Source organism: Canis lupus, chromosome 31 (genome assembly GCF_048164855.1).
Source record: "Canis lupus baileyi chromosome 31, mCanLup2.hap1, whole genome shotgun sequence".
Lineage (NCBI taxonomy): Eukaryota > Metazoa > Chordata > Mammalia > Carnivora > Canidae > Canis > Canis lupus.
This window is the reverse complement of record NC_132868.1, coordinates 18,174,982-18,190,370: the sequence shown is the minus strand read 5'-3', so window position 1 is coordinate 18,190,370 and position 15,389 is coordinate 18,174,982. Positions and strand designations below refer to the sequence as shown.

The window sequence follows — 15,389 nt, the reverse complement described above, 5'->3', positions numbered from 1 at the left end:
TCCCCAGCATTTTTCATCTAAAGCACAGTAAACTTTTTTTATAAATTCTAAAAGTTCTGAATACAATAAAAAAACAGTATCATCAGTTTTCAGATAGAACCTAGCCTGTAGTACTGAACCTTACAGTTACTTTAATGATGATTCTTAAACTATATAATATAGGATCTTATTAATGTAATTCCAGATAATAATGCTCAGAAATAAATGAAGCAAGTAATCTTTAAATCAGTTTTTCTTTCATATCAGGAAATTGCTTATATCAGATATAGTAGCTTATTTCACTGTATTAGAATGTAAGGAGTAATGACAGCTGGTAAGAAAATAGTTTATCAATACATGAATGTTTTTTATTTATTTTATTTTATTATTATTATTTTTTATTTTTTTATTTTTTTAAAGATTTATTTATTTATTTATTCAGAGAGAGAGAGAGGGGCAGAGACACAGGCAGAGGGAGAAGTAGGCTCCATGCAAGGAGCCCGATGTGGGACTCGATCCCGGGTCTCCAGGATCATGCCCTGGGCTGCAGGTGGCGCTAAACCACTGTGCCACCGGGGCTTCCCTATAGTCTATTATCTCTTATTACACATGTTGCATATAAGACTCTTAAGATTAGGTCCCTTGTTACTACACTGTCTCATTTGTTTACTTAATAAATACTTACTGAGCACCAACTAATGTAAGATACATAGAAAAGGAGTTAGAAAAAACAGTATTCTCAAGAAGATAGAATTCTGGTATGGAAATAAACATTTATACTCATAACAGAATATATGACTGCCATAATAGAGGTGTTAGTACAGTGACTGATTAGAAAAGGAGGAAATTAATTTTGAACAGGGAAACTTCGGTTTGTTGTAACTATGAAGTGGTCCTGGAAAGAGGAGTAGAATTACAAGTAGAGATGATAGAAAGGGCATTAGAGCCTCACAGGACAGCATGAACTAAGGCAGGAACACATATGATGTATACAGCAAATGCAAATTCACAGGTACTTAATATAATTGGGATAAAGTTGCAGAAAGTGAAGCTGAAAAGGCAAGCAGAGGTCAGAATGCCTAGAATGAAGTAGGAAAACTTTTGGATTTTATTTAGTATGCTTCCAATCAGAGGAGACATAAGATTTGTTGGAAAATAACTAGTGGCAAAATGGGTGAGAGAAGAGACATTAAAGAACACTAATTAGAATATTATTGCTTTTGTTTAGGAAGAACTGATAAGACTTGAACAAAAGCAGGAACCACAGGTATGGAAAAGAATAGGAGAAACTCTGAGGACACAGAAGTGATATGCTAGATTGATTCAATTTAGGAGAAAGTGAGGAAAACCTAAGAAATTAAATCTAGGTATGAAATAATAGAAAAATATATATTGGTCCCTGCCCCCAGTTCCTGACACAGAGTTCCTAAATCCCTTGGAATTTCCTGAGTGATAGGAAAATCTTTTTTTTTTTCTTTTTTTTTAAAGGTTTTATTTATTTATTCATGAGAGACACAGAGAGAGAGAAAAGCAGAGACACAGGCAGAGGGAAAAACAGGCTCCATGCAGGGAGCCCGATGTGAGAGAATCCTTTTTGGGAAGCAGGAGGTAGAGTAGGGGTATGGGTAGTGTGCATGGGTGAAGGAGACCTGAGTACAGATATTTCTTTTATAATAAAAACCATAGAAGGAAAGAAACCAATTTGGGAGCATTTCTTCTTGTTCAAAATTTGTAAGAGCTAGAGATAAGGACTAGGGTAGATTCTGAAAAAGGTCAAGGAAAACAAACCCCAGCAGTCCAAATGCAACTGCTCCTTCACCATGAGATGGTAGAAAACAAGTTATTTCAATAAAGCAATTCCCTAGAACAAGTTCAAAACAGGTATACCATATGACTTATGTGGTTTTAAAAATTCTGAAATAATTCATGCATACATGAAATATACTAACAGTGAAATTACGGTATATTTATAATGGCCAAATAATTTGGTCCCTCTTCGATTGATTTTTCTTTTGGATCGTTTTATGTTATTACCTGTCGGCTGAATGTATTCTGTACGTGCATCCAGTAATCTTCAACTGGATCATAACAGTATATTGCCTTGGTCAGCCCACCAGCAACATATATCAAGTTGTTTAAGGATACGGCTGTTATACACCTCTTGGCAATTGGGATAGCTGCACGAAGTAGCCAAGAATTGGTTTCTGGATCGTAAGACTGAACCTAGTAATATATAGAAATATTTAATTAAAATTCCTAAACAACACTGCAAATTTAGTTAATAAAAAGTCTACCAATACATAGAAACATGATTAAAACTTAAATCCCATTAATTACATTAATTCACAGAATTAAAGGAGGTTAACTTGATAGGGGAATGTCTGAATTATAAAAATTCTCAAAAGAAATGAAAATTTATTACTATCAAGCAGAAGAGAGTAACACACATAGATTGTTTCCAGAATGAATGACTATGCTACCATGATAAATTTTCATTTATTTCCGTTAAAATTGACAGTCTAGATTTTTCTAAAGATTTAATTAATTAATTAACTTTAAAAAATTTATTTATTTGTTCTTAAGAGACAGAGAGAGAGAGGCAGAGACACAGGCAGAGGGAGAAGCAGGCTCCCCATGGACAGCCCGATGCGGGACTCAATCCTGGGACCCTGCGATCATGACCTGAGCCAAAGGCAGATGCTCAAGCACTGAGCCACCCAGGTGCCCCAGATTTATTTATTTTAGAGAGAGGGAGGAGGGAGTGCCTGCAAGCAGGGGGAGAGAGGCAGAGGGAGAAGAGAAAATCTCAAGCAGATTCCCTGTTGTGTGGAGCCTAATGCAGGGCTGGATCCCACAACTCTGAGATCATGACAGATTTAGCCAGTCAAGCACCCCAACAGTCCAGATTTTTAAAAAATTGTGTCACATAGGATAACTATGCCTCAGTCCGAATACAATTTCTTTCTTTTTTTAAAAAAATATTTTATTTATTTACTCATGAGGGACAGAGAGAGAGAGAGAGAGAGAGAGAGAGAGAGAGAGAGAGAGAGACGAGACACAGGCAGAGGGAGAAGCAGGCTCCATGCAGGGAGCCGAATGCGGGACTCGACACCAGATCTCCAAGATCATGCCCTGGACTGAAGGTGGCACCAAACCGCTAAGCCACCCGGGCTGCCCTGAATACAATTTCTTTATACTTTTAGGAAGTCCTTTCTTCATAAGAACACAAGTAAATCTCAATTCAGTATACCCTGAATTATCAAAATTCTCAATTAATGAATTCTAAAAATGTAACATTAAAATTTAATTAAATAATAATTGTCTGACAAAATTCAATTAACAATTGTGAAACAGATTAGGCATCAGATAGTTGTTTTCAGAATAAACACAGTATTTTCTGAAGTGTCAGGATGACAAATGTTCTTTTGTTCCAGGAATTCAGTGAACTGCAACAACTTTGAGCTGTTTTCTATTTACGTTACAGAAGTTTACTTTCCTTTTTTTCTGTTGTTCTAAAACATACTTTTAAAGTATGCAGAACATGACCCAGTTGAAGGCAGTATAGTTACGGTATCGTATCCTCTGCTAATTTACTTCCCATCTGTGTTTTTGTGAATAATTTTCTGTTTCTATAGACTATAGCAGTAAAAAGTTTACAACAATTTATTTAGTACAAGATCCCAATGCTGAGATTAGTTTTATTTCAAAAAGACTAGATAATGCTTTATACAGAAAATTGTTATATATATTAGGATTTCACTTCAGTAACTTGAAACTCAGTGTTTTCTCCTTAAGAGTATAAAGTACTAGACAATTTTTAGAAGGTTTCTTACACTAAGGGTCCTAACTATTTGATAAGCCTTCTGTATTTTTCTTCTTGTGTACATCATTGGTAATTCCTGTAAGAGAACATGGCTTACCTTATCAGAACATGTATTATCATCAGGTCCTCCCCCAATCACAAACAATTTGCCTACACAGCTAGTCACGGCAGGAGAACTCACTGCTTCCTTAAGGGGAGCAACTTCAGTCCATCGATTTGAAAAGGAATCATAACATTCTACGCTGCTAAGTCTGTTTTGTCCATCATAGCCTCCAACAACATATACCTATATGTGGAATACATGGAAAAATGTTTAATTGTCAAAAGTCTGAATTTTTGACTAGTTGGCTAAGGAATTAAGGGATTTGTCCTCTTTAAAAAGCCCTTTGGTAACTATAATTGCAATATATTTAGCTTGGTTTCTGAAACTTTTATTAGCACCCTATCATCACCACCAAGGAGACTTTTTAGACTTTTTCATAATAACCCCCTCCAATCAAATTTTAATACCACAGATACGTTGTATATCTTTTTATGTACTGTATGTTTATCTGCTTTATCTATGAAAGAGTATAATTTTTTTTATCCCCAAGAATGAATCTTTACCCTCTTAAGGGTCATACTGCATGTTTTTGAAAACTACATGATTGCTCACACTCATGGATGATGAAAATACTTGATTATTATGAAATAATAAAGCTATGAAACTAAAATATTAGGTAAGGAATACTAGACTCCAGGATCACTAAAGGCAGGACCTGCCTTGTTTTTAATTTCATTTATTTATTTCCTAAAGATTTCATTTATTTATTTATGAGAGACAGAGAGAGACAGAGAGAGAGAGAGAGAGAGAGGTATAGGCAGAGAGAGAAGCAGGCTCCATGCAAGGAGCCTGATGCAGGACTCGATCCCAGGTCTCCAGGATTATGCCCTGGGCTGAAGGCAGGTGCCAAACCGCTGAGCTACCCAGGTGTCCCTGTTTTTCATTTTAGTATCTACTCTGCTTAACAAAGTACCTGACACACAATGAACTCTATATTTCGAAGGGCTTTCACAAATATGAGGAAGGCAGACAAATTAATACCTTCATGTGACAGGTGAACTAATCAACAAGTCATTTATTAAATGACCTATACGCAGAATAATCCATTAGGAATTATGAGATAGGGCAGCCCGGGTGGCTCAGTGGTTTAGTGCCGCCTTCAGCCCAGGGTGTAATCCTGGAGACCTGGGATCGAGTCCCACATCGGGCTCCCTGCGTGGAGCCTGTTTCTCCCTCTGCCTATGTCTCTGCCTCTCTCTCTCTGTCTTTCATGAATAAATAAAATCTTAAAAAAAAAAAAAAAAAGGAATCAAGAGATACACAAGAAGCGCATAACTTTTTATTTTTTAAAGACTTATTTATTTATTCATGAGAGAGAGAGAGAGAGAGAATATGAGAGCGGCAGAGACACAGGCAGAGGGAGAAGCAGGCTCCATGCAGGGAGCCTGATTTGGGACTGGATCCTGGGTCTCTAAGATCACATCCTGGGCTGAAGGTGGCGCCAAACCGCTGAGCCACCCGGGCTGCCCCAAGAACCTCTTAAAAGAGATTTCTCCAGTTTAATATCCACAATTCCTTTAATCAACAGTCATTATCAATTCCTCCCTTCATATCTAAATAACTGTTAAGTCCCACTGAGTCTTCTTTCACAGCACAAATTAATTTTCTTAAAATATCTCAATTCCTTTTTTTTTCCTTTTTGAGATTTTATTTATTTATTCATGAGAGATACAGAGAGAGGCAGTGACATAGGCAGGGGAAGAAGCAGACTCTCTGCGGGGAGCCCGATGACGGACTCCATCCCAGGACCCTGGGATCATGCCCTGAGCCAAAGGCGATGCTCAACCACTGAGCCACCCAGGCCTCTGTCCCTCAGCTGGAAGACTGTATGAAAATTGTGGTACAATGTAGCAATTAAGGGCATGGTTTTGAAGTCAGGAGAGGCAGAGTTCAATATCTAGCATTGCCATGATATGTAAACCTTGGGTAGTTTATCTTCTGAGATTTAGTCTTTATTTACTCAATTCAAAAATGCAGACAGTAATAGTATCACATATCATAATTTTGAGGATTAAAGTTTATTGCCATTCTCCTGCATGCATAAATTGAAAATATACGTTGTGAGTATCGAGATGAAAGGCCTCTAGATTAAGAAAATCTGAATTTTGCTTTGTCCCTACTTTATCCCTTTCTGTATAACCTTGGGCAAGTGATTTGATCTCTTTGAATTCGGTTTCTATATAAATTGAAAAAGTTATATGAAATTTTATCTAAGATTCCTTCCTACTCTTAGATTCAGTATTCCAAATTATCTTACCGAGGTTTTCTTAATAGAGGCCATTTATAAATTCAAATAATTTTATATGTTTGAATTCAGTTTATATTGTTAATTTCTTATGATAATAGTTTCCATGATGTGAATACTTGATATGTAAGGTAGAAAGATTTCTTTCATGTCTTGATTTATTGCTAAGTCTTATGAAACTTCAAGGCAAATATACCAACATTTGTCAAAAAAAATTGTGTTCACCAATCCACACGTGATATTTGAGACATCAATCATTTTCATTTGCCTTTGTACCTTTAGTCTAAATGAAATTTTTTTAGTCAGATCTCTTCTTTTTCCAACCCTTGAATATTTTAGCTGTCCCCTTTCAGTAATATTTTATCATTCTTGAGACATGGCTACCAAAACTATATATAATATAGTAGGTACTGACAAACTAGTGACTTTGGAAAAATAACCAATAGAATTATTTTATTTCTAATACATCTATCTCAAGGTCCTCATTATTTCATCGACCTTGTTGACAGCAGCAGCACAATAGATCAGTATCTTTAGGAATTAACAGTAGCTTTCAAACTGTGCTTTCAGAAACTCTAATATTCTATAGTACAGAAATTTCAAGAAGCCTCTATGGAGAAATAGGGGAAGAGGATGAGAGCTGATGAGAGGCTGAGAAAAGTTCTTGAACCATCTCTGTTTGCATTAGAGCAATTCTGTTTTCTCCACAGGAGGGTCTAAGAGGCAGCAATCTTTTTAGAAAGTGGTATCAGGGAACCAGTCAAAAATACATGTGGCAAGTAAGTATGCTGCTTTTATTCAGATTGCTCATTAATTTAAGGTAGCTTTGGAGGAGCTAATAGAGATGGAGGCAGAGAAAAGCTAAAGAGCCCTTGGTATACTGCTGTATTTTTTACCTTTTCTATATAATGGCTTTTTTGTTAGATTTAATTTTTTTAACTTTATAAAAGAGGGTGTAGCTGCTTTTTAAAAAGTTTGGAAACCACTAATCCGCAAGTGTTTCTCAGGTTCCTAAGGACAAAGAATGGTTCTGAACCAAAAAATATAAATGTAAATATATAAAGTAGATTCCATACCCAGTATGGAACCCAATATGGGGCCTGAACCCTGAGATCAAGACCTGAGCTGACAGCAAGCATCAGACATTTAACCAACTGAGCCACCCAAGAGCCCCCCAAATTATGTTTTTCTTTTTTTAAGATTTTATTTATTAATTAATGAGAGACACAGAGAGAGAGAGGCACAGAGACACAGGCAGAGGGAGAAGCAGGCTCCATGCAGGGAGCCCGACGTGGGACTCAATCCCGGGTCTTCAGGATCAGGTCCTGGGCTGAAAGCGGCATTAAACCACTGAGCCACCTGGGGCCGCCCCAAATTATGTATTTTAAAACATTTATTAGCTGCAATCAGTAATCAGTTTTCCTTAAAATACACTCGTGAATTTATCTTAACACTTACTTTAAACTTGTTTTGTCCCTAAATTGTATAAAGAAAAAAGATAAAATAACATCAGTCTAGGTAAATATATCTCCTGCCTGACTGCCAAAGTCAGTAAAGGGAAAAAGACTGCTTGGATTAGACATTGGCCTGTTTTTGTACTCAATGTAACTCCTTTATTTTCCAATGCTTCTTAGGCATTCAGACTCCAAGGGAGCATGAAAAGAGAAATGTGCTTCACTGCCACAAATTCCAAATTGGGAGAACAAAATATCCATTCAAAAGTACAGTGTCAAATTGTTTATATCTTCAGTTTATCTAATGAGGTTAGAAATGGAAGGAAATACAATTTGAATCCAAAATACCCAGAGAGTGAGTAAAAAGGATTTAGTTGTAGTATTTATTTTGGAAATGTGCCAGCAATAGTAATAAAAAGTGGTTTCTCTTACTTTACCAAGGAGGACAGCCATTTTGTGACGCCATCTGCCTTTATTTAGAGAAGCAACTCTGATCCAAATATTTAACTGTGAGTTATAAATCCATACATCACGCCCATTGATTCTTCCACCTTTAAATGAAAAACAATGTATACACAATAACAAAAATATCACCAAGGGGCTTATGCCCATGGCAAAGATAATTAAAACATAGGATTTATTCACCCAGTCTAAGAATTTTGAATTCAGTTCAATAAATGACACAAAGATCCTCTTAAAGGTTAATGGAAACAATTCCACAGAGCAGATATAAACTTTGCTGATGTTATCTTGAAAAACATAGGCCCCAAATAATAAAATGCAGAGTATGATTTTTACAAACGTGTAAGCTTATTAACCTGCATCAGACATCAGAAGCACCAAAATAGAGTTATTTTTAAAAGATTTTTAAAAATCACCCATCTTTTCAAAAGTATACTATTACACAAAATAAAGTCTGTATTGTTATATTGTTCAACGTATAATACAGTAATTTGCGAAGCTGGTAAAATTGTTAACCAAATAATAGTCTTAGGATCATTGATAACGTAGTTATACTTTGTTTAAGCCTATCATTTTATTGTCTTAGATTTTAGATGTAACATCACATAAAAGAAGTTAAGAATTTTAAGGAAAATCCTATTTCATAAACTTTGGGTAGAATTTCGGAAAACCTGGGTAGATCAGAGATGCTTAATTAATTCTTTAAGTAATTTTCACTTTGCATACTTTACTGTGTTCCTTTAAACAAAATTAACAAGTAAAAGTTTTAAAAATTATATTCTATATGCATTTGAGAGCATTTGAAATATGATTAAAGGTATTTTTCTGACAGATATTTTATAAATTACACTGGATCATCTTGAGCCTGTTTTTAAGAGAAAAAAAGTCATTCTTGGTTTTATTTGTTGTATAAACTCTTCTGCTCAAAGTGGGCATATTCACTTTCACGGTTTTCTTCTGAGACACTACTACTTAAAACAGCCAAGCTGTGTTCAAATTAAAAGTAGCTACTATAATTATTCTCCATTTACCTGAAACAAGAATGTCATTCCTTAGAGCACAGACTGCATACTCTGATTTGGTAAATTCTGGAAGCTTAGCCAAAGATTTCCACTCTCCTGTCACAGGATCATAGCACTCAGTGTATGGAAGATTAAATCCTCCAACACGTTCACAGCCTCCAACGACAACTATCACCTCAGAATAGCCAGTTGACCTAAAATAATTATTATAAGAATATATAAATAATAAAATACACTCAAGATTGTTGAAAACTCTAAAAACATATTATCATAAAGAAAGTAAAACACTATTATAAACAGTTAAGTTTATTCTCTGAGCATGTGCCAAATAATACAGGCTGCCAATGACTTTGAAAACAAACATTTGCAAGGGACTTAGTGACATCATTTTCCACAGAAATTCCTATGGATGGATCTTTTCTTTTCTATGGAGTTCTGCCTTAAAAATTGTAAAGCAGTCCAAAGATCCTACCTAACTAAACTGGAATCCTAGTATTAAGGATAACTTTCAAATGCAGTCTTGTAGTAATTCAGATATGCATAGCCACACTAAGGTGAGATAATGTAGGAAAATGGTGCTTTTTCATCAGATTGCTAGTTCTTTTTTTTAAAAATATATTATTTATTTATTTGAGAGAGCAAGAGAAGGAGGAGGGGCAGAGAGAGAGGAGCCCAATGCTGGGGGCTCAATCCCAAGACCTGGAGTTCATACTGAACCACCCAGGTGCTCTAGATTGCTAGTTCTAAAAAAATTAATTCATAGTATAATCTAAGTACCCTTTAAAGAAGTATATTTATTTGTTCAGAAACTATTTTTCAAAATAATTTTTAAAGTAAATTAAACTAATCTGAATTAAAACACTGAGCAGTCACTTAAAAGTGTTAACGGAGTTTATAACAAGGAATGTGAAAGGAAAAAGCAACACAAAAAAATTGTACAGAAGGTCTGATCAATACTATGTAAAAACTGTGTCTGGAAAGAATATATCAAAGTGCTAATGATATCTCTAGATAGTATGGCTTCCTTTTTTTAAAAAATTTTTTAAAATTTTTATTTACTTATGATAGTCACAGAGAGAGAGAGAGAGAGAGAGAGAGAGAGAGAGAGGCAGAGACACAGGCAGAGGGAGAAGCAGGCTCCATGCACCAGGAGCCTGCTGTGGGATTCGATCCCGGGTCTCCAGGATTGCGCCCTGGGCCAAAGGCAGGCGCCAAACCGCTGCGTCACCCAGGGATCCCGCTTCCTTTTTTTCTATCAACACGAATTTTCAAAATGATAATGAGCATGGACTATTTTTTTTGAATGGAAAAAACATTTAGAGCACTAAGAGAATCCTAAGGTTTATGTTAATAGACTTTTTATTTTGTAGTTTAAATTTAAGATAGATAAGGAAAAACTAAAAGTTTATCCAGGTTCTTTGTTACTCATAAGGCTCAATATAAAATTTGGAATTTTAAAATTATTTGGATTTTGTATTTTTTCACAAATATAATTGAAGTGAAAAAGTTCCTGTAAATACATTTTATGGTTGTTACAATTTTAATTTCATGAAGCAAAATGCTAACAATCCCTCTTCTCTTAACTTAAATGTGGAAAGAAAAAATACCACATCAGAATACTGATTTGTAGTTTTAGTTTAGTCAATATGATGTTTCACAATTACACTAGAAAAAAAAATCAAAATTAAGCAATACTGGTATGCCACTTTAACAGAGACACTATAAACAGAGACACTATATTCTAGCTATGTTTACTCACAGCTTTTTCAGCTAATAATCATTCATCTGTCCCATGCCAGGCACACTTTTCCATTATAAAATCAGAAAAATATATTGTAGAACAGATTCTTGTTCACAGATGCAATAAAAACTACTTTTGGAACCCAGTAAATCATATTACCCTAATCTAGTATACAGTAAAACTTTATTAGAAGGACTGAAATATTATCAATGCTATTTTCCAAATAATTGCAAAATGAAACTATTAAAGTAAATAAAGAATAACACCAGATACTTGATATGATTAACTTTTCTTTCTTTCCATAAAAGTTATCATTTCCTAAAATTATACTTAAAATACTTCTCGAACAAATTCATGTTATTTTCCTCAAAGCCTTATTTATCAATTGCTCAAAACAAAAGTTGCTAAACACTATTATTGGGGTTCAACCACTCCCAATTTTTTAAATATAAAATCAAGGTAACTATTATATATTATAGAATTGTGTTTTACACTTTCTTTATAACATTTTATTTTTAAATTCTTGTTTTCTTCTTATAGACAGAGGGCACAGCAGTGTGTGGGGAACAGAGAGGGAGAAGGAGAGAGAATATTAAGCAGGCTCCACTCCCTAGCATGGGGCTCCACACTGGGCTCAATCTCAAAAGCCTGAGATCACGATGTGAGCCAAAGTCAAGAGTGGGACATTTAAACAAATGAGCCACTCAGGCGTCCCATATTTGATTTATTTTATCATTTCTTTTTGCTTAAACTTGCTTGCCTTTTTCAAGACTTCTTAGCTTAATAAGCATATATTGTCTGTTTTTGTACCTTGGAACAAAAAGAGAAAATAGCACAAAAAGCTAATGATTAAAAACAAAACAAAACAAAACACCTAATGACTAAAACAATTGGTCCCACTAAATAAAGGATTACTTCAGTATCTACCAGGAATGTGTTTTTATCTGAAAGGATCAACAAACTGTAGTTTTGCCTGTACTGAAGGTCTTATTTGCAACCAAATCAGAGACAAGTCTAGTATTCTCATTAGAGACTGTTAACCCAATAAAAGTTATTTTTAGAGGTGCCTGGATGGCTCAGTTGGCTAAGTGTCCAACTCCTGGTCTTCGCTCAGGTCATGATCTCGGGTTGTGGGATTGAGCCTGAGTCATGCTCCCAGCTCAGTGTGGAGTCTGCTGGAGTTTTTCTCCCTCTGCCCCTCTTCTCTGCTTGCATGCATATGCTGTCTCTCTCCAAAAAATTATTTCTTGAGCTTGGAAAAATTTTTATCTAAAGCAGGGAAAAGACTGCCTTAAAGGAAACAGGTCACTTCAGCTAATAATAGCACCTGGAAAAAAAGGCAGTCAAGATGATAGTATAAGATGAATAAAAGTCTGGATAGCCCATTCAATCTATTTTTTAAAGTGAATGTTACTTTATTTTATTAATGCTTTAAAGTGAAAATTCTGATTTTGATGTGATAAAATATTTACTGTGTTAGAATGGTTACATTATATGAAAGATAAAATAATTATAAATCCATAGGACATTCTAAACTGGATGAACAAAACATATAATTATCAGATTCAGTTAAGAATCTCAAAAGGCAAAATACAGGACTTGTTGGCTGACATAACAGACCTACTTATTATTAATGCAATATATGCCAGAGACAGGTGAACTGCTAAACTAACTCTCATTAATAAAAGGAGTCAATGCAATGGTTAATGGTTAATGAGAAGAATAACTGAACATATTTAAAAAGCACAATAGGAAAGGCAGTGTTTCAATACAGCAGGATATTGGAAGAAAGAAGGGAAATATATTAGTAATATGATCTACTCACCATTCCAAGACTCAAAATATCTGAAAACTGACCCATCAAACAAAATAAAATAGAAATATGAGACTTGAAGCCCTAAAGAGACTACATGGCTCTCTAGTCTGTAAGGTATGACAGTTACTAAACTGTATGAATAGATCTAAAGAACTATGTATCAAAAAGAGGGATTGGTTAATCATAGATGCAATAAATAAATGAATGAAAAAGTAAATAATCACAGAGGCAAACATCTCTTGTGCCTATTCAAGTTCTTGTCTAAGGGAAAGAGAATCTTAGTTAACTTGAACATTACTGGTTCTTTGGTAAGAAGATTTTTATGGTGGATGAGACTTCCTCAAGCTTTACTAGCTGAGAGGACTCCAGTTCTAAAGATCTATTAACTCCCTTTGTTTGGATTCCAAGCTCGCCAACAACCTTTGAAAACTTGGCTTCCCACTTAGTGATCTGTCCATAGTAAGAGAATATGCTGAACAGACTGACTTAAATATCTGTATGCTTTGATGTGGAATAATCTCCAAGACACTTATAAATCATGAAAACAAGGTGGAAAACTGAATGTATACAAAAAAGTAGGGAAGTAAAAAAGTAGGGAAGTAAAAAAGTAGGGAAGTATTTGTGTGTATATACACATCCACTTCCATATGCAAAGAATATTTTTAAAGAGTTCAGAAAACTCCTAACGCTGGTATCCTTTGGGGAGAACTGATATATCAAGGGTCGGATGAGGTAGACTTAAATGTATACTTTTATGAAAAATGTTTAAGTTAAAAATAAAAATGAACATGTAGAAAAACGGTAAAACTATGCATCCTATAATACAGTAGATTATCATTCTTAAGAGGGATTAGAACAGGGGCACCTGGGTGGCTCAACAGTTGAGCTTCTACCTTTGGCTCTTAAAAATAATATTAATTATAATATGATTTGGCTTCCAATAGGAACTTGAACCTCATCTTCATTATGGACATAATTTTTATTATATATTAACTGACTATTAGACAAGAGATAGTAGAAAGTATTAGAAAAATACTTAATTGACTCCAATCTCAAAATGACAAGCTTACTAAATCTTAGCTATCTCTATTGCTCAATGGAATGTGGCAAAGAGTGTGAATTTTTTTCCACAGGGATGAACAAATTATTCTTAAAACAAACCATTTGATATCAAGTATTTCTTGTCTTTCAAACTACATTTCCTATTCTGTAAAAATTTTGATTATTTTCCTTATGAAACAAGCAAAAATTTTTATGTGCATTTTTGTGTGAAATACCAGCTTATGTTCTTTTCATACTATATTTCCAATCCTCACAATTTTATGAGGTGGTATTATGCTTATTTTACAGATGAGAAAATGGATAAAGAAGTTGCAATGTTTTGCCTAAGGTCATGGAATAACTATTTGCAGAGCCAGATCCTAGTCCACACCTGATTCTGAAGCCATTATTACTCTGAACACATCATGATACTTGCACTTGTTTATTAAAAAATAGCATTATGTATTAGTAGAGATTTAAAGTTGCATAACAGATATTAATAGAAAGACAACTATTCCTAAGCTTTACTATTTTTTTTAAAGATTTTATTTATTTATTCATGAGACACACACACACACACACACACACACACACACAGGCAGAGACACAGGCAGAGGGAGAAGCAGGCTCCATGCAGGGAGCCCAAGGCGGGACTCGATCCCGGAACTCCCAGATTACGCCCTGGGCTGAAGGCAGGCGCTAAACCACCGAGCCACCCAGGGATCCCCAGCTTTACTATTCTTAAAGTTGCATAATAGATATCAATAAAAAGACAACTATTCCTAGCATTCCTATGATTGGTCTCTATTGTTTTTTCTCCCAAGGGTTTACAACTGGTAGTGCAGATTATCAAAGTTTTTGTGCTCTTAAATTGGCTCATACCCTCTTTCTAGGTAACTGCAATCATACTCTGTTTTTAATATATGTTGGTGTTTCTTTCTTATTTAAGAGACATTTGGGTACATATAGGTAGAATATTCAGTATGGGTTGAACTCTGGACAACACTTGGCACAGGGTAAACACTGAAGAAATACTGGCTGATGTGAGGACTATGACCTAACTATACAGTGATGGGAACAGACTGTTATCATCCCAATCTAGAGCTAATCTTTGCATCAGCAATCGTGGGACAACCAGATAGGCTGTGCCTCCTAATGCAATGCAATGCAATGCAATATACACATTACCTAGGATGAATTCTAGTCAAAAATATTTAACTTGTCTCCATCAAGTTGAAGTTTGTAGAGCTAACTTCTAGTTTCCAGGAAACACAGCTAAATTCAGCTAAGTGACAGCATAAGGAAGCAACCTAATATAGAAGGTGAAATATTTTTCTGGATAACTTGCCCTTCAGCAAATTAAAATCATGAAAAACAAACTGTTCTGGAATAAAAGAGACTTAATGGGAATAATCAGATGCAATGAGTAGTCCTGGATTGGATCAAGGTTCATTAAAGAACAGTTTGCAAAAGACTGGAGAAATATGACTATGGATGGGGTATTAGTTAATATGAAAGAAATATTAACTTTAAGTGGGATGCTATTTTGACTATGTTACTGTTTTAAAGACACATCCTAAACAGATAAATAAATAAAATTTTTAAAAAATTGGTTGAATGAGTAGATGAACAAATGAAAAAAAAATCTGGACTGGAGTTATAGGTTTGATAGTCAATAGCATGCATGGTAATTAAAACCAAGA

At 34.9% G+C, this 15,389-nt stretch overlaps 1 protein-coding gene across 9 annotated transcripts in view; it reads right to left on the bottom strand.

Moving 5' to 3' along the window:
* The window catches only part of KLHL24 (kelch like family member 24), a 41,932-nt gene that overhangs the window by 6,814 nt on the left and 19,729 nt on the right, over nucleotides 1–15,389 (bottom strand). For 6 of the 9 annotated variants that reach the window (XM_072807575.1, XM_072807576.1, XM_072807579.1 and 3 more), the window contains 4 exons: nucleotides 9,098–9,282; nucleotides 8,037–8,155; nucleotides 3,900–4,088; nucleotides 2,014–2,202 (listed from right to left, as the gene is read on the bottom strand). In XM_072807575.1, coding sequence (XP_072663676.1) covers nucleotides 2,014–2,202; nucleotides 3,900–4,088; nucleotides 8,037–8,155; nucleotides 9,098–9,282 — 682 coding nt within the window. The remainder of the gene's footprint in view (nucleotides 1–2,013; nucleotides 2,203–3,899; nucleotides 4,089–8,036; nucleotides 8,156–9,097; nucleotides 9,283–15,389) is intronic. The other 3 variants (XM_072807581.1, XM_072807585.1, XM_072807584.1) reach the window with 1 other exon arrangement.